We start from the raw sequence: 27,376 nt of genomic DNA on the forward strand, positions 1-27,376 counted from the left end.
CCTTCGGATGGAACCTGAGGCATTGCCAGAGAGGAGGGTCCTGGAGAGAGAGGCCTCGTCAGTTCCTCCCCCTCACCTTCTGAGTCCTCTTCCTCCATGAGGACAGGCTCGGGAGTCAGAGTCACAACACCCGATTGCCTACTGGCATTTAGGTGTCCTGTGGGTAAGATAACACCACCAGAAAAAAATCCTTTCATAGAGGCAACCAGCCACCTCGGTGATCCCTGGCTAACACGTGCCATATGCTAAAAAACCCCACCCTGCAGTACATTCAGTAGCACTCTGCATATTGTACTTCAAAAATGATTCAGAAGTGCTTCAGACCACCTCTGAGGGCAGCATATTTAGCTACTCATTAAAGCACTCTAACTTTTTTCAGATTTCCATATGAGCCTGAAAAATGCTGCTGCTGCTTTATGGAATTTCAGATTTAAGCTTAACACAACTCTTAAAGCAGCAGTGAAAGCCAGTTTGGTATAAGATTACATCACCAATCTAGAAACTTGGAGACCATGAGTTTTAGTCTTGGGCACAAAGACAGCTGAGTGACCTTGGGCTAGTCCCCCCCCCCTTCTCTCCCTCCCTCTCTGAAGGAGGCAATGGCAAACCACTTCTGAAATCTTCCCTGCCAGGTTCCCCTTATGTCCAGGCAGTCGCCAAGAGTCAACATTGACTTGAAGGCACAAAATAAAATAAAGCAGCAATGCTTTTTTTCCTTTTTGTCCCAGGGAGAGAATCTAAACTGTTTCTTTCAGGCATGCCCTTTCTGAGTATTGACTGTCCTTGAACCAATTATTTTATCTATCTATATGTACTATATTTAATATTATACACATGCATTTAATCGAGCAGTGGTTGAAAGAATAGATAATAATTTTATGTGTACCTGGAGAATGTCTTTCGTAATACCACATTAATTTTCTTGTGCATATCATCTGGTACATCTCTCATTAAGAGAGTCTCCTGACATTGAAAGCAGAGTTGTCAGTAGGGCAGGAGATGAAAGCAGCATTGTGTTGTTCCAGTATAAGCTCTGCTCCTTTTTTATGTGTATCATGACGTTTCACAAACATATGAAAGGAATGAAAGCACAATCTGGCTTTCATCATTTTGACCCAATGATCAGATCCCTCAGACACTTCTAACTGAAGAATGCAATTGGTAGCAAGGGCAGAGGGGGGTGGGCTTATATCTGAGGGAGAAGTTGAGAGGCATGAGACATGAAAACACTATTCTATGCATAGAATCCTGTGCAGAGTGTAATCCTGTCAATATGATTTCTGCAGATGAAATTGTCTGGCCAGAAGGAGATGAAGCTTTACCACTAGATTCCCAGGACTTAATTGGTAAACTCCTACGACAAAATCCTTTGGAAAGACTGGGAACAGGTGCTTCATATTTATAAAAATGATTTTAGAATGACATGTAAATTGTTTATTTTTTCATACTTACTAATATTAGCTTATATGTCATTTTGGGTATACATATATGCCACTTATATGCCGTTTTGTCCATTTAGAGTGAAATAGCCCAAAAAGTGTAAATAGTTCCATAATACAAAAATATAATTGCATATGTAATCTTAATGCTTGTTTCTTGCCACTTTATAACTTAGTACAATTATTGTATTGGTGGATCTTGTAACAAAGTTTATTTCGTTTTAGTAGAGACTAATATTGGCCAATATTTAAACATTCCTCTAAAAATGCATCTGCTGAGAAATAGCTAGATAGGTCCCAGTATTTCTATTCAGTGTTCCATATACTTCCATCAGCAACAATATTAAAACATTTTGCATTCTGCTTTGTTGCTTTGTTGGAATTTATGAGATTGAACATGGATTCTCATTCCTCATAAAAACAAAAACTGTATAAAAGACTAACTTACAATTTAAAAATGCAAATATTTACATGCAGTATCCCTTTACTCCTTCCTTTATGATAGTTAAGTAATTCAGATGTATTTGAATTTATGGTTGTTATCACAAAGAGCTAAAACATCACCAATTCATCTCCTGTCATTATTTTGGAGAAGAAAGTTAGTGTAACATGTCTCTATTGAGCTCTGATTTTTGTTCAGATTTTAGATGAACTGTACTTGCTACTATATGAAGAATTCCTCACAATTGTCATTACAGGTAGTGCTTTTGAAGTGAAACAACACAGGTTCTTCAAATACTTAGACTGGAATGGATTACTACGGCAAAAAGCAGAATTTATCCCACAATTAGAGTCAGAAGATGATACTAGTTATTTTGACAGTAAGGAAAAATGATCAGAGATTATAATTATTTTAGCATCTTGCTTATGTTTTCATAAATATAAGAAATTACGACAGCAATGAATGAGTGGTATTTACAACTAGTCCTTAAAGTTCTGGCCGTCCCAACATCATGATTGGGTGCTTGGCAATTGGCTTGCATTTAACAATGGTTGTAGCATTCTGTGGTCACATGATCACCATTTGGAACCTCCCCTGGTCACATGATCACCATTTGGAATCTTCCCTGCCAGCTTCCCACAAGCAAATCAAGGGGGAAGTGGGCAGGGAAAGTTTCAAATAATTCCTGAAACTTGTTCCCCTCCACACTGCTTTTTCTCCTGAGGATCTTGTACTTCTCCCCAAGATCTTATACTCTGTAGTGTGTGCCTGCTTGTACCCACTGCACATGTCTCGGTGCCTGTGCATCCTCCCACACTCCGCAGCAGCCACACCCTGGCATGCTCATGACCTACTATGGTAGCCACCTATGCCTTATTGCACTACCTTTGCTTCTAGGTGCAGAAAATACTAATATGGTAGGCTTTCTCCTTGTGCAAATACTTGAGCTCAAATCTGTTTTCTTGTTTGCAGCTCGTACTGAGCGATATCAACACTTAGATTCTGAGGAGGAGGAAGACACAAATGATGATGATCATATGAAAATTAGACAGTTTTCCTCATGTTCACCTAGATTTAGCAAGGTATGAGGTGTTGCTGAATAAATGGGTTTTGAAAATTCTGATGAAAACAATTTGAAAAACTCTCTATAGTATGTTGGAAGCTCAACTTTTCAAAAGTAGGTCACCAATATGTACAATAGAGGGCTCTTTATAAAAAGGACTGGTGTCACAAGTTAGTTTGATATATGCCACAGTTCCCAAACTCCCCACGATTGTGCTCTGGAGCATTGCATCAAATTCACAAGGGTGTGATGGAATATTTTGAATTTTTGTGATGTCGTATCTTTGCAAAGCTGGGTTTTCAGCAGTGTTAAAATAGAAATTGAACACTGAGGTCAGGATATCATGAAAGATTCTAAATATGTATTTGATGACATAGAAGGCACATGAGTGACTAGTTCATGGAATATAATTTTGAAATTCTATTTAATAAATATTCATTACATTCAGTAATTTAAGCCGTATACTCTCTTTGATCACAGTTAGAAACTGCAGATACAACTGAAGCAGGAGTGAAATGCTCCCGGTTCGGACCGGCTCGGGCGAGTAGGTAGCGATGGCGGCGGGCAGTTCAGAGAACCGGTAGCAAAAATCCCTGCCCCTGCCCCCCATGCCCAGCTGAGCCGGGCGATCATCAGAGGCTTTTTTTCTTTTAAATGCCTCTGACGAGCCAAGCTCTGATGATCCCAGCTCAGTTGCCTGCTAATCAGGCAACTCAGCTTGGATCGCCAGAACCATGTAAAAGAAAAAAACTTTTTCCCCTTTAAATGGTTCTGACGATCCAAGCTCTGACGACTCCAGCTGAGTTGCCTGCTAATCGGTAGCAAAAATTCCTCCCCCTCCGCCCCCTCAGCTTGCTTACCTTAGCTGCTGGTAGCAACACCTTGCTGTAATCCCTGCAATCAATTGCATCAGCAAGCAACTGAATCTCCCTGCCTGCAATCAAGCAGGCAGGGAGTTGTGGACTTCAACTCCCAGAATTCCTCAGCCAGCAAAGCAAAGCTGGCTGAGGAATTCTGGGAGTTGAAGTCTACAAGTCTTAAAGTTGCCAAGGTTGGAGACCCCTGTTCTATTGGGTAAGTTTTTTCCCCCTTTGGGAGCTTTAAAAAAATAGTTAATTAGGGTTTTTTTTAGTAGTTCTTTTTTTAGACCTAGCCATTTAAAGCTTAGAAAGTTTTAAATTTAGCTGCTTCTATATAAAAATAAAAATAAATAAAAATAAAATAATATTTGTGCAGCTTTCTGAGATTTAGTGTGTTTCTGTAGTGTTTCACTCTAACTACACAAACACACAAAATCTCACAAAGCTGTATGTGGAATTTTGTGTGTGTAAAGTGTGAAAGTTGGTTTTTTGGGCTTTTTGTGGTTGTGTAAGGTTCCTGCTTGTTGCAGGGGCCATTTTGGGTCTAGCACAGCTGCTTTTACATTGTGGGTGAGCCAGTTGTGTTGTGTTGTGTTGTGTTGTGTTGTGTGTGTGTAAAGTGTGAAAGTTGTTTTTTGGGGCTTTTTGTGGCTGTGTGAGGTTCCTGCTTGTTGCAGGGGCCATTTTGAGTCTAGCACAGCTGCTTTTATATTGTGGGTGAGCCAGTTGTGTTGTTTTGTATTTTGTAGGTTAAAAAAGGGCAAAGAAGTGACATTGACTTGGCCACACCCACCTGACCAACAAGCCACGCCCTCCCAGTCACCTTACCACCAAGCCCCGCCCACTAATTAAGCCACGCCCACAGAACCAGTAGCAAAAAATTTTTAGATTTCACCCCTGAACTGAAGTTACTTTTTGTTTACATGTGCACATAAACACACACACTATTTTTTGTTTGTACGTATGCATGTATGCATGTATGTATATTTAGCAGATACTTTACAAACTTAAGTAATATTGTAAGAAAATTAAGGTTGATATAAACTGGAAAGGAGTTCTGTGAGGGAGCAGAGAGAATAAAGTGGAAACTAAACCAGTATCTTTAGGGGATGTGATGTTGGCATGCTTATATTTTACACTTTGAAGAATAATACTGTATTCAAAGTGGGTGGCTCATTTGAAAGTCTTGTCTGACAATTGGGCCAGATAATTTATTAATAACTACCCTGTGATGTTGTGAATTTTTTATAATGATATTTTCATCAGTTTGATATGCAAATCAGATTCTCAGTTGAGTTCAGTCTTAGAAACATGAATTTCTTTTCTCCTTCCAATTAATTCTTCGGTGATTTAAAATGTCAGTGTAAAACCATTGAGGCATGATTGAATATGCACAGTGGTCAGTTGGGGGTATAGTTTCTCTTTGAAATACCTCTTTGGGTTAGGCTTATTACTGTGGAGTTTTGGGGGGAAGTAGATTAACTATGGGTTTTTAAATGTTACCAACTTATTCATTTTCAGCATTAAACAGATAAAGTACTGCTTTCCAAAATGTCTGTTTCAAATGTTGTTTGAGCTGTTTTAAAAAGAATTCTAGGGACCACCAATACAAGAAAATATGTTTTTGATCCAATTAATTGTTATATATTTAATTATGTATGTGTGTGTATGTGTGCAGAAATAAATATAAATAAATATATATTAGTATGGTTCATTTCTTCCACTCTGAGAAAGTTTTGGGTTCTATTATCTTTTTATTCTTCATCACACCTATATGGGTTAAGTGTTTGCACAGAGGTCCATTCTGAATTTCTTAAAGCATACAGTATTGTTAATAAAAGTTCTGCTTCTGTAAGGTCCATCAAATTCCTCCTTTTTTTTTATAGTGTTAGCACATTCAACCTGAGGTTTTGCTTAATAGAAATGCTTTTTTCCCTTCCTAATTCAATTTGTTTTATTTATTCTTCTGTTGGTCCTTCTTCAAGATTTCCAACAGTTGTCAGACCATCATTGTCCTCTTGTTGTAGGCATCTATCTGACTGTCCATCAGAAGGACTCCATTTTGCAAGTTTCCCCCTGAATGAGTATAAACTATGCCATGTTTGCCTTGGTGAAAGTCACACATCAGACACTTGTAAATATTACATTTATTAAATGCGCACATGATAGTTCTTTTAGTTTGCAGTTATCTGTCTGGGAGCATGCTTGTTTCTCCAAAGTTTCTACTATATCCCAAATAGTATCTGGGAACAAAGATATCTCTTTGGGAGACTGATTGAATTTTCTGTTGCCTGTGAGGGAACCCTATGATTTTTACCTTTATCAAGGATATCACTCCATCTTGCCAATGACTAAGCATCTATGGTGGCATTCCACCATTTTCTGTGAAAGGTACCCCCATTTCTTATTTACATGCCAGAGAATGTCAGGACATTCCTAGGTCAGTACAGACTAATTTGATAGACTCTTGTCAACGGAAGAGTAAGAATTCAGGTGGTGGTGGTGATTTTAAACTTGTACACTGCCTGACTCTCAACAATTCTGTAAATCTATATAGCATCCATTATCAGTGAAAGATGTGAAGGTAAGATATAAGAGGAAATTCAGGTTTCCTTTTCTGAGGAGGTGTTGCTTCAAGAGAGCACATATAGTTTGAAAGTTGCCTGGGTATAACTTTTGAATTATCATGTCCACTAACAGTTCTCTCCCTATTACTGTCAAAATCTTTTGAGCCTAAAGATACTATTTTGAATACATCTTCTCCCATTGAAAGTAACTTTTCTAACAGCTGTCTTGTTGGCTTTTAGAAGTTCCTTACAATGAGAACCTGCTTTTCTTATTTTTCATAGGGACAAGATAATCATTTTCCAAGATATTTCTTTCCTTCTGAAGTCAGTCTTAACCCTTTTCTTGAATCGAGACATTGTTTTGCCTTTTTTCCCCATAATCTCTAAACACCATCACTTCACTCTTTGGAAGCCAGTTGTGTTTTCTCTCTTTATTTGTACTGTTTAACATCATTTCTCCAGGATCAATGTTTATTCCTAGTCTTCCAAGGTCCATTTAAAAGATGTGGTTTTACTTGTAATGGTAGTTTACGCTGAATGGTCATCTGTGAATCCACACTGTCCACTATCCCATTGTGCTTGGTCTCAAGTAACTCACTATTCCTTCAGAATCTCCTTGTTGGTCTTTGGAATTGAAGAGATATGGTGGCATCTGTGCCTAATTTCACTATACATGGAGGGTATTGGTTGCTGTACTTTAAACAATTCTGTAAACTTTAGAATTGTGTCTAAATTCTCAGATTTCATGAATTCTGGAGAATACAATTACAGATAAGTAACAGCTAATCAAAAGACATAACCAAAATCAGTATTTTAGTTGAGTATAATTTAGTTTGCTGATGAACAGTTATATTGTACCTGTAGGTATATAGCAGCATGGAACGTCTTTCCATTCACGAAGAGAGAAAAACACCACCACCCACCAAACGGAGTTTCAGTGAAGAAAAGGATGACAGACACGATAGCCTTGTGGGCTTGAAGAATCGAGACCGCAGCTGGGTGATTGGATCCCCTGAAATGTGAGTTTTTGTGAATATATTCTACTTATCTTTTGGGGAAAGGGATATTTTTTGGAGAGAGAAAAAAACATGTATGAAATCAGAAATCAGTATGCAATTTTAGTACAATGTTTAATTTAGCTTTATGAAAAAAGAGGGAGATTGGGATGAGATTAATTCATAGAATTAGAATTTCTAATTTCTAAGTTATGGATTTATAGATAACATCTTGTTCAATATCCTGCTCAAGCAAGATCCAGTAGAGCATCTGCAACAGCCTCTGTCTTAAGATCCAGGAGGACCCAAATTCTACATCCCCTGAGGCACAGAGCTCAAATTTTGGACACATAACTGTCTCTCAGTACAGACTACTTTATAGAGCTGTTAATAAAGGAGTAATCTTAAGGAAACTCCCCCTCACAAGCTGCTTTCCTGTAAAATAGGGGTCCCCAACAGCTGGGTCACATTCTACTACCAGGCCATGACCTATTCGGAATTGGGCCATTTGAGTAGCTGGCTAGAGCATGCATGTGCAGCCAGCAAGTGGCGGGCCAATGGTCACTCGTGCATGTGTGGTGGACTGGCGGGGACTTGTGCACGTGCATGGCAGGCTGGCGAACACTAGCATGCATACACGCCAGCCCGCCACTCATGCAGGTTGTGCTGCATGCATGCACCCTGGCTCGCCACTCACACAAGGGCTGTGTCTGCGTGCCCTGGCCCACCACTCATGCTGCCCAGTTTCCTTCTCCCCCCCCAGCCCCCTCAACCCGCAAAGGTTAAGGACCACTGCTGTAAAAAATAGTCAAGATATAAATGTAATAAATAGGTAAATAAAAATAAAGTTCAGTCTGATTTTTTTCCTTGTCCTTACTTTCTTTCTTCATTTATTAGTTCAATTTAATTATCTTTGCCTGATTTTAGTATTTCCATGCTTTTTTACCACCATTAATGGATTTATGTTAAAACCCTGTTGTGTGCAAACTGAGTGATGGCAATGTGTTTTGTTGTTTTCTTTCAGACTACGTAAACATATCTCAGTGTCTGAATCCTCTCATACAGAGAGTGACTCCAGCCCACCCTTAACTGTCCGTCGGCATTGTTCTGGGCTTCTCGAAATGCCTCGTTTTGCCGTTTCAGCTGAGGAAGAAGGAAAAAAGAAACAGTTGGATGGGACATCTTTGCCTCTGGCACAACCTCGGGAATGTCTTCCTTATCTAATTCCAGAACAGTCTATAAAAAGAGAACTCCAACTGGGTGATAATGATGGACTAAAAACTCCTACTTCAACTGTCAGTAATATGAGCAGCTCAACGTTTACAGGTATATGGGACTGGCAGCATTGTCTCTAATTCTTGGCCTGTTATCGTAATTTGGCCTGTCAGGTTAGACCAGGCCTGCACAACTTGTTGAGGGGAAAGGGCCACATTGATAAATTAGAAATCCTGGTGGGCTGCAAATACCAGAAGTGCTGTTCAGCTGTTCCACAGCTAGTGGAGTGGCAGAAGTGCTGAAGCGGCTCTAAATATATCGCTTTTAAAAAAAGACTGGTGGGCCATACAATACAACTACCTTTGGAGGAGAGGCAAATAGAAATTCCATATGGCTCTGACCTTTTTTTTTTTTTTTTAAATTGAAGGTGGGAACACTACAGATGTTTCTGATCATTATACTCGCAGCAACAGCAGTGAAAGTCCAGACTTTATGACTCCCAAGGCTACCAGTGATCTGGCTGTGCGTCGAGCTCGACACCGGCTACTTTCAGGTGATTCTGGGGAAAAGCGGACCTCCCCACGGCCTGTCAATAAAGTGATCAAGTCGGCATCAGCTACTGCCCTCTCCCTCTTGATCCCCTCAGGTAACCTATCTGTTTCAATGACTTTAAAAAAATCAAAACAAAATAGACTACAGCTAACTATGACAATAACCACTTTCTAAGATAGAAAGACTATCTTACATCTTTTTCTCGGTTTGCCAGGAATCACACGATTCTACCTCTAATATAATAGTTCTGCCATGGATAAGCTTGTGTTATAATGAGGAGTGGGATTTCACTGTGATTGTTTATTAGCTATGATTAGTATACTGTTACTTTTAAATCTAACTTGTTTTGATAAATCATTTCATAAATGATTTATCAAAAAATTTGTGGAATCATAAATGATAAATCATTTCAAACATATTTGATAAAACATTTCCAATGATCGTGAAGTTCATATTAGCCACTTATGTAGTACTATGTTGATATTGTCTTGCTGGTGCCAATAAAATTGCCAGTATCAGCTCTACTCTAACCCCTAAGGAAAGATGATACCATCTAAGAAAGCCCTATTATGAACTCCAAAAGCCTGAATTTTATTTAACAACAACAACAACAACAACAATAACACAGCTATGGATGAAACATGTAACAGTGATACCCATTGTCATCAGGGTACCATGTCCAAGAATTTTACAAAACACATCAAGAAATTGCAGCTTTCGCAATAACACCAGTGGAACTGCAAAAAAATGCGCTACTTGGAACATCATATATTTTAAGAAGATACTTGGTTGATACCTAGGACACTGGCAGCAACATGTATCAACCATTAGCACCAATCAATCGTATTTGTGACACATTTTTAAATGTTCAGTTGACTGAGTTTCATGTTTAATGAATAAAAGAGAGATAATAATAATAATAATAAAAAAAATCCAGAATTACCTCACCAAAACAGGAACCCAAATATATGCCATACCACTTAATTCTTTGCTTTTAAGAGTTAGGAAAATGTTTTATCCAATCTGCAATTAGGTTTAATTTTGTTTTCTATAGCTTCTTTGTGAATATATGTTTGTAGTTCATGACAGACTAAAACCTGGTGCATTTTAATGTATAGTTCCTTTAAAAATTGAATAAGAAATTCATAGTTTAAAATATTTTATTTTTGAGCACATATTTACAAGTGAAGTGCACCAGGTATAATCAAATACCAAGTTGCCATTTTCCTGGTGGTGGTATTATAGCATCTTTTTCCACAATGGGGAAGAAAAATAAAAAGAAACTTTCAGTTCTGGAATCAGAAAGCTTATTTCCCCCTTAACACATTATTGCAAGTTTTATTTTCTTTTGAAAACTAGGTTTTCTAATTTGGAAGCATTTTCTTTGTTCATGTAGAACACCATACCTGTTCGCCATTGGCTAGTCCAATGTCACCTCATTCTCTCTCCTCCAACCCATCTTCAAGAGACTCATCTCCAAGCCGAGACTATTCTCCTACTATTACGAATCCCAAACCACCAATCATCATCCATCGAGCTGGGAAGAATTATGGTTTTTCACTTCGTGCAATTAGAGTCTACATGGGGAACAGTGATATCTATTCAGTGCATCACATAGTCTGGGTATGCTTGGACTTATTGGATTTTTATGTCATGATTTATAGTAATTTAGTAAGAGCCTGCTTTGAAAATTAGAGCAATGTGTGGTACCTTTAACTTAATAAAAAAAGCTTGCTTATACCTAAACAATCTTTCCCAGAATTACCTCTGGAACGATTACTTCCTTTGTAAAAGAAAATATGTGTAGTTGATGTATGTGCATGGAAATATCAAAATTGAAACCTATAGGTTAATTACATTTAATTCCTTCTGAGTTGTCTTGACAGTGATTGTCTGTTTCAGTTCTTTCTAGCCTTAGGGTTTGTTTGTATATATATATATATATATACATCTGCTTAGAGTTAGTTACATGTCTTAAAGCATTACTGTCTTCTCAGTTAATTGATCAGGATTTTGAGTTTAGTTCAGCTGTGTTATAATTTATCTTGCTTTGGTTACATTTTCTTTATAAGTATATTGTTATTTGTCTGGATTATTTTTCACAATGAATATTGTCTGTTGTGCCATGTTCACAATTGAAGGGAAGCAAAATTATGTTCAAAGTTCCCTATAGGCTTTACTCAGTGTTTATTTAAGTAGAAATTGATCTTTGAAGCTAATTAGCAGCAATATAATCATAATAGGAAATAGAATAGTTTAGTAAATTGATTTCTGACCTGTATTTTTTATGACCTTACAAAAATTGGATTATGCATACAGCTGCCAATAAACATAAGCCCCATGTAACAAACAGAATTTTTATATTTAATTTTATTAAGAATTTTAATTATAATAGTAAAATCTAATTCAAACTAAACAAAAGAAAATGAAAAAAGGAATAGAAGAGAGAGAAAAGTAAGAACGTAATACAGAAAAAGTAATATATAAAGAAGTGACTTTCAACCTTCATCAAAAGTATAAGCAAATTTAGAGATTCTTTTTTTATTTTTATTGAAAAGTTTTATAAGAAATACAAACAATTTTCTCCCCCCCACCCTTTCCCCCTCCCCACATAATAGAAAATGTACATTTTCTTATACATAATAAATCCTACATATACATGTTTCCCTTAAAGAAAGCATTAAAATAAGACATTTTAATTACATTCGGAGTTGCTCTTCTTCTCTTTCTTCCCTCATTCCACAACAAACCTTCTTCTTCTCCTCCTTTCTTTCCCTTCCCTCCCTCCTCTTCTCTCCTACTTTCTCCTTCCTCCTCTCCTACCTCATCCTACTTCCTTTTCCTTTCCCCCACTTCTCTCTTCTTTTCCCCCTTCTCACCTTCTCTCCTACTCCTGTCCCCTTCCCTTCCTCCTCTCCTTTCTTCCATTCCTCTCCCTCCCTCTCCTCTTCCTACCCTCTCTCCTTTCTAACTTCTTTGTTGTGGAATATTCTCCTCCTTTAGTATCTGAGCAACTCCTGTATTCTAATCGTAGATACTTTCTTTCAGTTTCTTTTCAGATTTATTCTATCTATCTGCATTATCATCCTAATTGTACATTTATTCTTATAATCTTCTAACTATCGCAATTTAATATTATCATTTCATTTATTATTACATTTCCCCTACATTTACTTTTCTATTAAAACATTTATCTATTCAACACTTTTATCCCAACCCAACCTTTGTCCCTCCCTCCCCACCGCCGACTTCCCAGGGCAAAAACAGGGTATTACATTTAACAAGCATAAGCTAAAATATACTAACTAACTACAGAGTTCAAAATATCCTCACGCTCTTTAACTCCTCTTTTACAAATTCATCAACCTCCCTTTTATATCTTCCTAAATATAAAGACCTTTTTTGGATGTATAATCCAATAATTTTACAATATTACCAACATTAAAAATCATAGATAAGTTTCATTTTCCCAGCCTCAAACACCATTCCTTTTCAGCATTACTCCCTAATAAAATTCTAAATTTAACATTTATCCTCTTTAATCCTTCATAAAATTGCACATTTTCAAACCTTAGACATTTTCTCTCATATACCTTTTAAGATACTATAATCTTATATTAAACATTTTAAAAATCTCTTAATACATCAAAAAAACATTCTTAATTTATTTCACAATTAAATTTCAAAACCTGCAAGAAGATATCCTTCAAATTTTCAATTAACCATTTTAATACTTCCATAACTTTTAAAAAGCAATCGTTTTTATATCCAAAACTAATTGTAAGAAAACACTTCCTTTATATCATTGTCTTAGAATAATTAGAATAACCTTTAAAAATACCAGTTAATTAAAATTTTGAATTTATTACTAAAATCCTCCCCCCAAAAAGAATTAATCTTCTATTCTTCCCTTCTTTCTATATTTTTTCCAATCCTTCTTCTTCAATAATTCTTTCAGCATTGCTCCTTCCCCTAATCTTCTCTTCAAAAATTTTTGAATTTTGATGTGAGGTTGATGTATCTTGAAAACTCGCTCTCTTCTTAAAATCATTTTCTCTGGTTTAAGACCCCCATTTCGACTCCTCCTGCTTGTATAATCAATCATTTCATTCCTTTGTCTGTAAAGCCAAGAATTGTTGCCATAAAGTTTGTCAACTTGCAATAAAGAGTCTACTTGTTGGTTTTCTTTTAATTGAGTGGAAGCGTCTGTTTCAACCTCCATTTCCAGCCTGACAGCGTCTTTGTCCTCTGGAATCAAAATCCTGTTTAATTTCCTCCTGTTTCTCAGCCAGCAAATCATTACAATTCTCCAAGCTACCTTTTTGAAAAATTCTTTCAATTGTTTCCAAAAGAGCAGAATTAAAAGAGTCTAATAATTCTTGAAAAGCCTTTACGGTCACAACTTGAGAATTTGCTGATTCACCAAACAGTGACTCTCCAGCCCAGATGTCAGCCATGTTTCAGTCTTCACTTTATATTTATCCAGCTATCAGGTCGACAAATCCAACTATTTTCCACACAGTATGAAGATATAAATTAATTGAGGTCAATACCAAGTTCTTTTCCATGCCGCTTCCACTTTAAATCTTTTTCTTAGGGTGTAATCCAGTAGCTGTATCAATGTTACAAGCGTTAACAAGTGTTAAAAAGCACTTTCACTAGTAGCTTTTACTTACGCCCTTAGGCGTCATTTTCTGCATTTTTAAACGGAGTTAAAGTATTACTTGCATTTTTTTTTCTTTTTTCTCCTGCTTTGCTCTGCCAGCACTCCAAGCCCAAATTTAAAATTGTGTTGCTGGAATGGTTGCGGCTTCTAGCTCCGCTTTAGCGGAGTCGTCCCAAGGTCCGGAGCAGATTGACAGGCTTCTAGGGAACTCTCACCCTTCGCGCCCCAAGATTTCTCCTAGGGCGCTTGGGGGGCTCTATTTCCGCCTGTCCGCTCTTCTCTCTCCCCTTTGCCCTCTAAGATTACAGATATTTACTCTTTATCCCATATTCCATCTATAAACAAATCCATAAAGCACCATCTTCTCAGTCCTGGTGTCAGCAGAAAGTCCACAAAGGGTTAGTCAACATAATAATATATCTTGATCAAATAAACGAACTTTATATTCCTCCCTTTTACTTCTAACAGTCATAATCTTCAGTGCATTCAAATATTCTCACAAAATTTGATTTCTATTTGTCAATCTCTTAGTTTATCATTTGTATTTCCCTTTTAAATTTTAAAACTTCAGCCAGTTCTAAATTCACATTAAATACCATCTCTATCTTGCTAGATAAAAAAAATGTACTACTTCTGTCATTTCTTTAATAACATTTTTTGGACAAAGTATGTAAAGACTTTGTAGAGGCAGACATCATTACTGACATTGCTGATATTGTGGCTACTAATTTTTAACTCCATTCTTCAAAAGTCTGCTTCAGTATTTTCAATGTTATAATGTTTTGCAATATTTTATTAGCTTGTAAATCTTTCCCATACCAAAAACTTTACCCCCCCTGTAATGTCCTATGTTTGAAATCATGAAATTGCTTCTCTTTCGTGTGTCTTGTAAAAACCCAAACAGAATCTATTTCCTATGAGAAAATGTATTAATATTCCAATTTTATCTGGCCCCTTAGTACATTTACCATTTCTACCAAAATATTTAGATTTTTGCTGCTTATTTCATATTCTTCAAATTCTTAAGTTTATGATTTAAATTTTCTTTCATTCAGGATTAAAGTAGACTCACATGGCATTTTCAAACTTGACATTCTCAAGCAGCTTAGAGAAGGTCTCTAGTAGCTTAGAAGTAATTAATGAGCAATTTCTGAAAATTATTAGAAAGTGAGGTTTATTTAGTGTCTATTAAAAGCCTCTGCTGTGGTTGCAAGCAAGATGGCTAATTCCATTGTCTCCTGGTGCTCAAACCCACAAAAAAAATTGCTGTCCTGCTGTCTTCTTACATGGAGTAGCTATCTAGAGCACCTGTGGATGATCTCCTACCTTCTCCTTATCCAAAAAGGTTTCAAAGAATCAATCCAGTCACTGGTTTCTTGATCTTTGCCACAGTTGTCAGTTCCACTTTTGCAGAGCTTTGTTCAGGTTGTCATATTATACCTGGAAGTCAAAACTATCTTATTTGTCATTGTTATATTTAATTGTTTATCCATTTTGATTCTGAAATTTCTGTACTACTAACACTAGAGAATACTTGAACATTGATAGGATAGATGTCACTAACAGCAGCATACGATTTGTAAGTGAAATGCCCTAAGTATAATCAGAAGCATAGTTGTTTATGCATGGAATTGGAATGTGTTCTAATATGAACAGGTTATTAATATATTGCTATTATTTCACTTTGTTCTCTACCATTGCAGCATGTAGAAGAAGGTGGTCCAGCAAGTGAGGCTGGTCTCAGAGAAGGAGACTTGATAACTCATGTGAATGGAGAGCCTGTACATGGATTGGTTCATACAGAAGTGGTAGAGTTGATCCTGAAGGTAAAGATTGAAAATTGATGCCTGCCGTACAACAGGAGTGATGTCTGTCAGCTGAAATATTTAGTAAAAAAAATGTTTCCAGTAACTTCAAACTATTTAAAATGGTTTTTTCCATAGGAGGATCAGGTTGCACAGAATACTTTTTTTAAATCTCATGTTGCAGTTGCAGACTACTGATGTTTTCGTGACCTCCAGATAGATTAGCGCAGCGGTGTCAAACTCAATTTCATTGAGGGTAGCATCATGGTTGTGTTTGACCTGGGAGGGATATGGCCAGGGTGGGCGTTCCCAGCTCAACATCACTCGTGTTGGTGGTACCTGTGGCACCTCGAGCACTCTGCCAGCGAAAACAGGGTCCTGAGCTCCATTTTTGGCTGCGATGGCCTCCTGCAACCCTCTGCCAGCGAAAACTGAGCTCAGGAGGGCTGCAGGTGGCCCTACCGAGCTCCATTTTCACTGGCAGAGGCACCACAGGCCAGTCCTTTGCTGTTTCCAGGGCGGCCCCGCAGGCCAGATATAAGCACCCCATGGGCTGGATCCGGCCTGTGGGCCTTGAGTTTGACACCCCTGGATTAGTGTAATGCATTTGCTCTTTGAAGAAGATTTAGAAATTGCAATAAAAAAACAGCTGCTAGATTGCTAACTGAAATTTGATGATATATTATCCAAGGCTTGATGAGGGGACCACCTCTTAGCATTTCTACATATTTAATGATCCAAAGCCATGAAAAGCTTTTTCTTTCTGAAAAGTGCTTGGAGCTAGTACAGCTCATCACGCCTCATCATAATATACAGTCAGGTCCAGAAATATTGGGACATCAACACAATTCTAACATCTTTGGCTCTATACACCACCACAATGGAGTTGGAATGAAACAAACACAATGTGCTTTAACTGCAGACTGTCAACTTTAATTTGAGGGTATGTACATCCAACTCAGGTGAACAGTGTAGGACTTACAGCAGTTTGCATATGTGCCTCCCACTTGTTAAGGGACCAAAGGTAATGGGACAGAATAATAATCATAAATCAAACTTTCCCTTCTTAATACTTGGTTGCAAATCCTTTGCAGTCAATCACAGCCTGAAGTCTGGAACGCATAGACATCACCAGACGCTGGGTTTCATCCCTGGTGATGCTCTGCCAGACTTCTACTGCAACTGTCTTCAGATCCTGCTTGTTCTTGGGGCATTTTCCCTTCAGTTTTGTCTTCAGCAAGTGAAATGCATGCTCAATGGGATTCAGGTCAGGTGATTGACTTGGCCATTGCATAACATTCTACTTCTGTCCCTTCAAAAACTCTTTGGTTGCTTTTGCAGTATGCTTTGGGTCATTATCCATCTGCACTGTGAAGCGCCGTCCAATGAGTTCTGCAGCATTTGGCTGAATGTGAGCAGATAATATTGCCCGAAACACTTCAGAATTCATCCTGCTGCTTTTGTCAGCAGTCACATCATCAATAAATACAAGAGAACCAGTTCCATTGGCAGCCATACATGCCCACACCATGACACTACCACCACCATGTTCACTGATGAGGTGGTATGCTTAGGATCATGAGCAGTTCCTTTCCTTCTCCATACTCTTCTCTTCCCATCACTCTGGTACAAGTTGATCTTGGTCTCATCTGTCCATAGGATCTTGTTCCAGAACTGTGAAAGCTTTGTTAGATGTTGTTTGGCAAACTCTAATCTGGCCTTCCTGTTTTTGAGGCTCACCAATGGTTTACATCTTGTGGTGAACCCTCTGTATTCACTCTGGTGAAGTCTTCTCTTGATTGTTGACTTTGACACACATACACCTACCTCCTGGGGAGTGTTCTTGATCTGGCCAACTGTTGTGAAGGGTGTTTTCTTCACCAGGGAAAGAATTCTTCGGTCATCCACCACAGTTGTTTTCCGTGGTCTCCCGGGTCTTTTGGTGTTGCTGAGCTCACCGGTGTGTTCCTTCTTTTTGAGAATGTTCCAAACAGTTGTTTTGGCCACGCCTAATGTTCTTGCTATCTCTCTGATGGGTTTGTTTTGTTTCTTCAGCCTAATGATGGCTTGCTTCACTGATAGTGACAGCTCTTTGGATCTCATCTTGAGAGTTGACAGCAACAGATTCCAAAAGCAAATAGCACACTTGAAATGAATTCTGGGCCTTTTATCTGCACATTGTAATTGGGGTAATGAGGGAATATCACACACCTGGCCATGGAACAGCTGAGAAGCCAATTGTCCCATTACTTTTGGTCCCTTAACAAGTGGGAGGCACATATGCAAACTGCTGTAAGTCCTAAACCGTTCACCTGAGTTGGATGTACATACCCTCAAATTAAAGCTGACAGTCTGCAGTTAAAGCACATTGTGTTTGTTTCATTCCAACTCCATTGTGGTGGTGTATAGAGCCAAAGATGTTAGAATTGTGTCGATGTCCCAATATTTCTGGACCTGTAATTGTATATATGACTGTATATATAGTGAGTTTTTTAAATGGATCTCTGAGTACCTCCACTTTCTTCTTCATAAGGATATTCTGATTATTAAATGCTGCCAGTCGTCCTTGGACCTAACAAGGAAGTGTTTTCAGTGCCAGGCAACGACTTAATTTTCCAAGACCTTTTAAATCTGGGTTTTCAGGTGGCAGCCCCAAACCAATTTTGTCTGTACCCTGCAGCTAAGCAGGATCAGTGCTAATTATTACTTGCATAGAAGACCAAACCACCAAGAAATGCCAGACTTGGCTTCAGATTAGTCTGAAAAATTGGAAACAAAGGGCCCTGAGAAAATGTCAATGGCTGGTTAATTCATATTTTTATCAAGAAAATTTAGAAAGATGGAGTTACTAGGAGACAAGCATGACTTGAGGCCATCTTTAACTCATTTAGAATTCTTGGGTATTTTCAAGATGTTACTGATTGAATTTAATTATTTTCTTGTATGGGATTACAAGTGTTGTGAGCCACACTTACGTTTTATTTAAGTAGAAGGATAAAAGTATTGCTAAACAAGTAGGGTATTTAAGGGAGAGCCAGTTTGGTATAGGAGTTAAAGCATCAGGCTAGAAATCGGGAGACTGTAAGTTCTAGTCCACCTTAGACACAAAGCCAATAGGGTGACCTTGAACCAGTCATTTTCTCTTAGCCTTAGAAAGGAGGCAATGGCAAACAACTTCTAAATCTTAGGAAAAAAATGGAGGGACTAGCCTAGGCAGACACTAGAAGTTAATGATTCAGAGGCAAAAAAAATCTGTATGTGGTATAAAATGTAATAGTACAAGTAGTAGTATGTTAATTATAGTCAAGATATCCCATAGAAAACTAATCAATATAAATATTGAAGATTTCTCTACACATAACTGGGGGTGGGGGTGGAATGGAACTGAAACCATAAATATCCCCACCCACAGTTATTAAATTGTGCAATTATTAAATAATTGCAACTTTCATTTATCACTGTCAACATTTGGCTTTTGCATAATTTTTTATAAGTAGATCTGTCCGGTATCATTTTAATTATAAGCTGGATTTGATTCTGATGAGTCCCTGTATAAAAATTTCAAACCATTGGAACATAACCCACTGATTCTATCTAATCACTATTGCAATAAAATCCTTTGCAGTAGATATTTTCTGCAATCTATGTTCAGCACATATGATGTTAAGATTCTAGTCTTAATAAAAATTATCCAATGTTAAATATTGTTTGATTATTTTAGGTTATTACTGTGTAGTGTATTTATGTGCAGTTATTGTTTGCTTTATTTGAAATTACAAAAGTCCTTCAAGGGAGTATTCCCAATTCAGAATTATTATGTCATCCTAGTCCTCAAATAACATCCTTTTTCGGGAAAATCTTTATTCATTTACAAATAATAGCCAATTAATAGCAGTTTAGAATATTTTCTGGAATATATCCTATTGAATAATGCCCATTGATAAGTAAACACACAATTTCTTCATGGATTATATTGTAATATGTCTGTTCATTTAATAAACAGAACACCTGCAAAGGAATTGCTTTGAGGCAGGTGCATTTTAGCTAGTTGCCTTGTCTAGATACTTGCTTTGGAAGTAATCGAAACAGGTATTTTGAATCTTAATCTATGATAGTTTGTGATTCTTCAATTCTTTAGAAGAAGAAAGAAATCCAAAGATGAAAACAGGAGGCTGTATTAGAGTTAGGCATGCTGCTTGATAGAATTTCTAGTGTGATGCTTCTGGTGATACTCGACTATCTTCTGTGCACTATACAAAGTTTACATTGAATTAATAGCATTTTACATTCACAATCTCTTCAGATGTCATTCAACTAGAAAAACGATTGTTTAATCCGTGAGAAAAGTCTGATTCAAGAAATCCCTCTAGTAGCACTTTCTAAAGACAAACTATATTTTGAAAGGAAGAGACCAGATCAAAAGAATTTAAGTCATTCAGTTACAAACTGGTGCATGCCCTTGCTTTCATGTCTGATTGTACCAAATCATATAAAGAAATGCATTTGAAAAATTAGTATATGTGGTTTTCTTTCTACCAGAGTGGAAATAAAGTGTCCATATCCACGACACCGTTTGAGAACACATCGATCAAATTGGGACCAGCTCGGAAGGCCAGTTATAAATCGAAAATGGCTAGAAGGAACAAGAAAAACAAAACAAAAGAGGGGCAGGAAAGGTTTGTAAAATTGAAGTCATTTATGATAATAATTGTCAGTATGGATAAATAAATGTTATTTTTATGTTACAAAAGTTACATACTATCAAGAATGGATTATATCCAGAATTCTTTGAACTGTAATTGAATGTTAGCTTGCTTTAATTTTCTACTCAGTTTCTTATTATTTCTTATATTTTATTAAAAATAACTCTTATTTATAACTTGATATAAATAATGAACTAATGACCCCTTATGGATTGCATTTGGTTTCTATGGAGATTCTCAGTCATCCAGGTCATGGTTGTCCCAAAGGTGCTTTTTCAAGAGGCAAATGGACTTTGTTTTTTTCTTTGAAGACGTTTCGCTTCTCATCTAAGAAGCTTCTTCAGCTGAAGAAGCTTTTTGGATGAGAAGCGAAACGTCTTCAAAGAAGAAGCCAAAAAGTCTAGTTGCCACTTGAAAAAGCACCTTTGGGATCTCATTTGGTTGCTTCTCTTGCTAGTGATTATCTGTATTTTTTATTTTTCCAGTAAGAAGAAGAGCTCATTATTCAGGAAGATTACCAAGCAGGCCTCCCTGCTTCACACAAGTAGAAGTTTATCTTCCCTCAACCGTTCTCTGTCATCTGGGGAAAGCGTTCCTGGTTCACCTACACACAATCTCTCTCCTCGTTCTCCAACACAGGGTTACCGATCTACCCCTGAACCTGCACATTTAGGTAAAAAAGGAATAGAAGGCAGAAGACTTGAATCAAATACTTTGAACTAAATATGTTTTCCAAAACTGGAGGGTAAAGGGAGAATAAACTATCCAAATTTTCATTTCTGAACAAGAAATGATAGCTGCAAGCCAATTGACAGTTTGTGGTGGGATCTTTAAGATCCCAGGAAAACAGCTCAAACAACTAGTGAGGCTGGTTGCCAGGTGCAAGAAGGGTACTCAAAGGAATTCATTAGTGTGGGAGTAATATATTAAGCTCTTAATATTTAAGAAGCATAAAATGTTAGATATCATAAAATACTATTTTAGGGTGATTTTTGCAAATTGTACTTTTAATTGCTATGTTGTCTTTTACTTTTTTAAATACCCTATTCACTTTTTAATATAGATACTATCAATATAACTTCCCCAGTATGAGAGTGAGTGGATGCATTAACAGTTAAAATTACAATATGTATATGAATAAACAATTCTACAATAAGCTTCCTGGAAGAAAAGGTACTTTGGGGTACCTTTTGTACCCCAAAGGTTAGGAAATAGTGTAGAGTTTATAACCAACATAAATAAGCAGAACTAGAATATGCAGCTGCTAATGAGTGTATTTCTCAAAAAGTATATTTAGTATGAGAAAAAAGAAAGACCTCCAAAAGACAATCAAGATATACTGTAAAATAAATACTATAAAATAATATTGAAGTGCAGTGCATTGTTAAAGTATGGTTGATTGCACTTTATTATTTTGATTTGCATTAGTCTTCATTTTTCTAAATTCAGCCTCACAATGCTTGTGATTTACCATTCTCTTCTTGATGTTCACAGTTGGTGGAAACTCTTCTCAGAGCAGTTCGCCTGGTTCCAGTGTTCCCAATTCTCCAGCTAGTTCAGGGCATATCAGGCCCAGTTCATTACATGGACTAGCCCCAAAACTTCAACGACAGTATCGATCTCCAAGACGTAAATCAGCTGGAAACATTCCTCTTTCACCACTAGCTCATACACCTTCACCCACTCCACAATCCACATCCCCTCAGCGTTCCCCTTCCCCTTTGCCAGGGCATTCAGTTGGCAGTTCAAGCATCATGCAATCTTTCCCTGTAAAGTTACATTCCTCCCCTCCTTTGGCCCGGCAGATTTCACGGCCAAAGAGTGCTGAACCACCAAGATCACCACTGTTGAAAAGAGTCCAGTCAGCTGAGAAACTGACCTCTTCCCTATCTTCCTCAGAAAAAAAGCTGCCCTCTTCACGTAAGCATAGCTTGGATATTTCCCATTCTGAATTCAAAAAGGACATGCTTCAGAGAGATCCGGGTCTCCAAAGTTGGCAGGAGTCAATAAATGAAACATCTGGAGGTAAAGTTGGGCCAGCAGAAAAAGGGACACTCCAAAAGCCTTCTTCCCGAAAACTGGGGGCCATTCGACAAGATAGGGTAGAAAGAAGAGAATCTCTACAGAAGCAGGAGGCCATTACAGAAGTAGATTCTTCTGAAGATGAAACTGATGAAGGGTCAGAAGATAGTCAAGATGGGAAAAGATTGGACAGGGCATCCATTAGAGAACATCAATTTTGTAATCCTTTCATTGAGGATATGAAGCCTTGTTCCAGATTAGAAAGCAAAGATAGCATGGAAGATGATGCTTTTCTTCCGGAAGAACCAAAAATGGGCAATGTGCAGAGAGAGGTAAATCAGCCACAACAAAAAGATGTGGAAAGGGCATTGGTGACTGGCATAAATGAGTCCCAGTCTGAAATTTGTGCAATAGCTTCCTCTACAGAAAAACCTGAGGACTTTGAACCAATACAGTTAATATCAAAATGCAAGACAGCAACAGAATCAATACAAAGTAAGAATGTTGTTGTTCAACAGGGCACCTGTTTTAAAGATTCTGAAGATCCTAAGGAAATACAGATTATCCAAAAAAGTACAGATGGTCCAGAGCAGACAAAGTGCCTCCCATTAAGATTCCGACAGTTTGGTCAAGGTGACTGTTCAGAAATAGCAGGTGGCAAAAATAATACAAAGGAATCCGCTTCTGAAGAAGCTACCTATCTGTTGTTTCATGACAAAATGCCTTTATTAGCACTTTCTTCTTCTTGCACAACTAACACAAGCTCTCTTCCATTAGTAAGCCAAATAGACTGCAAAGACGCATCTCAGAATTGGGAGTATCAACCTATGAAGGAGAATGCTAGTATTGAGAATCTGACAAACTTTGGCAAAGCTTTTGAACAAATGTCTCCTAAAGTCGAAGAACAAGTTTTGTCTTCTGTAGTGGGAATTTCAAAACACAAAAGTCATCCAAGTGATAAAAACATAAGTTGTCCTACAGGCAGTACAACATTTATGCTTGATGCCTCAATTGAAAGTGGAAAAACGGTTTGTCCCGCTCATTTGACAAGTGCAAGGAGTACTTTAAGTGCAGTGGGATTGAACATCTCCAGCTCAAGAAAAGTAGAAAAAGATAGAAAAGATAAAAGCCTGTTCAAACAAGGCTCAAAGGAGACACTATTGGAAGATCTGAATCCAGAATCAACCAAAACGTTCAATATAGGTGGCCTCGTTAAAATTTATGATTCTCACATTACATCAGAAAGTCCGCTTTCTTCGGAGTCAGAATGTCGGATAGTACCAAAAAAGTCACAGCCTGGTATGTCTGATGCTTCTGAAATTTTGGAAGAGAGATGGCAACTACCTCTACTTGAAGTTCAAGCAGATGGAAATTGGAACATGAGGATTTCTTCTGGACCAGATGATAGTTTGAGTTCAAAAAAGGAGACTGCTCTGGTGCCAGGAAAAATCAGTGAGGCTGGAGGTCAGTCCCAAACAAAAGACTTCCTGCGATCAAAAGCTGATGCTGTGAAAAAGAATATAGCAGCATCTCCATTCAGAAACAAAGACAACATTAGTTGAACTCAAATATAAATCAAGAAACCTATACATCTATTTTTTGTAGATTTGTGTTTCATATTCTCGCCTTTTTCCATTGCAATTCTATTTTTGTACACAGCGTTTGCCATTCGATCCCTCTTTACAGGGTATCTTTAAAGCAAAATCACCCCTCCTTTTCCTTTTAATTTGGAGCATCCCGTGCATTATCTTTTGAGTGTTTCCCCCCTCCCCCCCAAAAAAATGTCAGTTTGTTTTGTTTACCATATAAGGCTGCTTGCTCGACAAGGATACATTTTGACACTAGCTCCAAGTGTTTGTCCTTATTTCCAGATTTTAATTTCATTATATTGATAGGGATGAATAAATACAATTTATGGATTCTTTTACAATTCTTAATGCCACTGCACACCTTTTTTCTTACATAGTTGTTATCTCCCACAACTATCTGTGGAGGAAGCTTTGTTAGCTAATGCAGTGGATTGGTATCTTTTTTAAAAGGGGCTCGCCTGAGCAATCTGTCAAAATAAATTTTGAGTTTTGGTTCTTATCTGTTTTTTTCGTTGCCTTAAAAATAGTATGACACTCCATCATTGGGGAATTTTTAATGCTAGTTGCCTTACCAATATTACCTTGCTCAGAGCAAGCAAATATTTAAAAAGAGGTACAAGGTACTTCCGTTACTGTAGCTCTAAGTGTATTAGCAGCTCCCCTAGTTTTAGCAGCTCCCTAGCACAGACACTGCTGGAGACGGTGAACATCTGAGACCATCCCACCTTAACCTGTGGCTTGTGGTGGTAGCAGAAGGAGTTAACACCCAGCAGGAAAGTTCTGATTGGATGGGAACAACTGATAGGAAGGTACTGTCAGGGAAGGGCTGAGATGAACCACTAAAAGCAAAGTATAGCCCTTATAGCTTCAGTGAGTAACTATTCAGGAAAAATCTCCAGTATCATGCAAATGAACTATATTTTAGTTGCTTAATTTATTTACATTTCCAAAATGCCTATGCTTTCTTAGAATCCTTTTGATACTTTTTGAGAGTGCAACATTGTTTGGTGCTTTACAAAAAAAATAAAAAAAATAAAGACAGCTAAAACTAGAACACTGCACTGATACTATATACTCAGTAAAGCAATAGAACATTTCAAGATTATTACTCATTATCATTTAAAGGCAAAAGTAGATATTTCAACCTTTCCCCTGCAAATACCTGTGAATTTAAGTCATAGTCTCTTGTAACAGAATATATCTGTATGTGTGAACAGACAAAATTATTACTTTTATAGTCTGAAAGATACATATGCTGAAGTAATCACATGGTGTATGAAATAATTCTCAAGGGCAAACCTTGTAGTTCATTATAAGATAGCTTCATTGTTCTGCTATGTTGCAGATATCAACTCTCTTCCTGCACCATTTCTTCTTTTCCAAATCAGTATTTACTTTTTAACTGGGAACATTTTACTCTTTAAACTCATCATCACATTTCAGGTATCTTGTATCCTTCCCCCCTTTCCTGCAATATTTAGTACCTAATTTTTTTATCCTCGATTTCAGTTTTGGACCAACTTATTTTTGAGCTGGTATTGTTTTAACATTAACCACTCCTAAGTGCATGATGTGTGCTTGAATGCGTGTAAAAGAAGAAACGCCCTCTGTATGCGGCAGTGCTATAAAAATCCATTGACTTTTTCATATATTAACTTGAAGCTTCTGAATTTCTCCAATAATATTACTCATAATAATCTCATGAGATATGATTGTCTGCTCTATCCTGCCTCTTATGCATATAACTAACCTTATGCACTGTCCTTCAAGTCTATTTTTTTAAATCATCCTTTGTGTTTTACAATCCTGTCACTTTGCTGCACTGCTCTCCAATAGACAAGTATATTTAGGAAAAAGGGATCGTTGCTAATATGAGCTGATGACTTAGCCACTTAGAACTTGAATAATGTAAACAAACAAAACTACAATTTAACACTATATTAATTTGAGGCCTGGATCATATAATGTACGTTGTAGTATTAGTATACACAAAAACAGCCAAAGGATTTGCATCTCTGTTTAGCCTATATAGGCTAGCACATGTATGTATTATCACTTAGGTATTACCTTTTTGATATGCCTTTTTTACTATAACCAGGAAACCTCTTAAAGGCTGCAGAAGTCTTTTTCTTTCACCACTACTTTCCAGCTATGGCTCTATATTAATAACAGAGATAAAAAGAAAGGAAGTTCCATTTAGGCCCCATAGCATAAAGGAAGAGAGAGAGGGGGGTGGGTGGGCAATTGTGACAATCACGATGCCACAGAAGATAAAATTCAACATTTTAACAGCACTTGGAAGAATCAAGCCTGCAGCTCCTGTGGCATGTAATGGATGAATAGAAACTATTGAGGAAAAATGATTCTATTTGTGATTCAGTTAAACCATTTGGTGATGACCTGGTTAGCCAAATTTCCATGTTTTATTAATATGATTTTAATAATCCTACTTTAGGCATAGGATATATGAAATAACCATCTTAATACACTGTTTGTCCGGTTCCTCTTTGTTTGGATATCTAAAGATAACTTTTTTTCCTCAGCCAACCTTAAAAGTTTTCATATGCAGCTGATGTATTTGATAATACTTCACAGAATCCAAGATTACCAGATTGATATTTAGTGTAAATATTAGACTTTTAGCCTTGCTAAAAACCACTTCTGGGGAAGGATGCCTAAGGTTTTGTGGTAATGGTTATGCTACAAGAACGCACACCATACAACAGGGTACGAGGAATGACTTGTGAGTTTTTTTCCTCATTAGCACTGAATTAAGATGTGATTTGGAATTTTTTTGTTTGTTATTTCCTGTGGGGGGAAGATACAATCTTTCCCCAGTTCTGTCTTATGGACATGAAGGATAATGCCGTACTTCTAGTAGATGATTTTACAGCTCTGTGTGTGTTTACACTGTGTGTTGATTTTGGTTGTTTTGGAGGATGTGAACTCAGTTCCATGCTGAGTTGTGTTTTCAAGCTTGAAATCTGACAAGCAGAGGGTGATGTGGAATAGAACTGTTTTAGAAACTTGAATAATTGCCACATAATATAGGTGCAATAATTTTTATCCATGTTGTACCTGCATGTTGATGTTCAAATATTCTGAAATACACTTCATTTTTTACATAAACTCGTGTTTATCTCTTGACTGAATTACCTTTCTTCAAGTATTTTCCTGTAAAATATTGCAATAACATAACCATCACTATCTTGTGACCACTTTGACACAATTGATATTCACAGGCCAAGATTTTATCAACTAGTAAGTTACCACAATATGTATGCCAGTTGTGTTTAGGTGTCTCAGATTGCTTTGGCCTTAATATGCAGCCATTCATGCTAAATTTTATTTATGATTTAGAGGTAACATTTCTAAGGACAACTGTTTCTGTCAACGGTTGCCAAATGCAAAAACTTTTTGCCTCTTTTCCACAACATTATGAAGCAGATACCTTATTC

The 27,376-nt window shown here is 37.3% G+C and overlaps 1 protein-coding gene across 31 annotated transcripts in view; it reads left to right on the forward strand.

The window, feature by feature from the left end:
* The window catches only part of MAST2 (microtubule associated serine/threonine kinase 2), a 175,754-nt gene extending 148,707 nt beyond the window's left edge, over window positions 1–27,047 (forward strand). For all 31 annotated transcript variants that reach the window (XM_034414978.3, XM_034414981.3, XM_034414979.3 and 28 more), the window contains 11 exons: window positions 1,287–1,388; window positions 2,138–2,260; window positions 2,854–2,963; window positions 7,236–7,390; window positions 8,391–8,692; window positions 9,009–9,227; window positions 10,530–10,756; window positions 15,503–15,625; window positions 20,144–20,280; window positions 20,793–20,980; window positions 21,802–27,047. In XM_034414978.3, coding sequence (XP_034270869.1) covers window positions 1,287–1,388; window positions 2,138–2,260; window positions 2,854–2,963; window positions 7,236–7,390; window positions 8,391–8,692; window positions 9,009–9,227; window positions 10,530–10,756; window positions 15,503–15,625; window positions 20,144–20,280; window positions 20,793–20,980; window positions 21,802–23,891 — 3,776 coding nt within the window. In that variant the 3' untranslated portion in view covers window positions 23,892–27,047. The remainder of the gene's footprint in view (window positions 1–1,286; window positions 1,389–2,137; window positions 2,261–2,853; window positions 2,964–7,235; window positions 7,391–8,390; window positions 8,693–9,008; window positions 9,228–10,529; window positions 10,757–15,502; window positions 15,626–20,143; window positions 20,281–20,792; window positions 20,981–21,801) is intronic.
* Window positions 27,048–27,376: the final 329 nt, after the last annotated feature.

Source organism: Pantherophis guttatus, chromosome 3 (genome assembly GCF_059756535.1).
Source record: "Pantherophis guttatus breed Tessera chromosome 3, ASM5975653v1, whole genome shotgun sequence".
NCBI lineage: Eukaryota > Metazoa > Chordata > Lepidosauria > Squamata > Colubridae > Pantherophis > Pantherophis guttatus.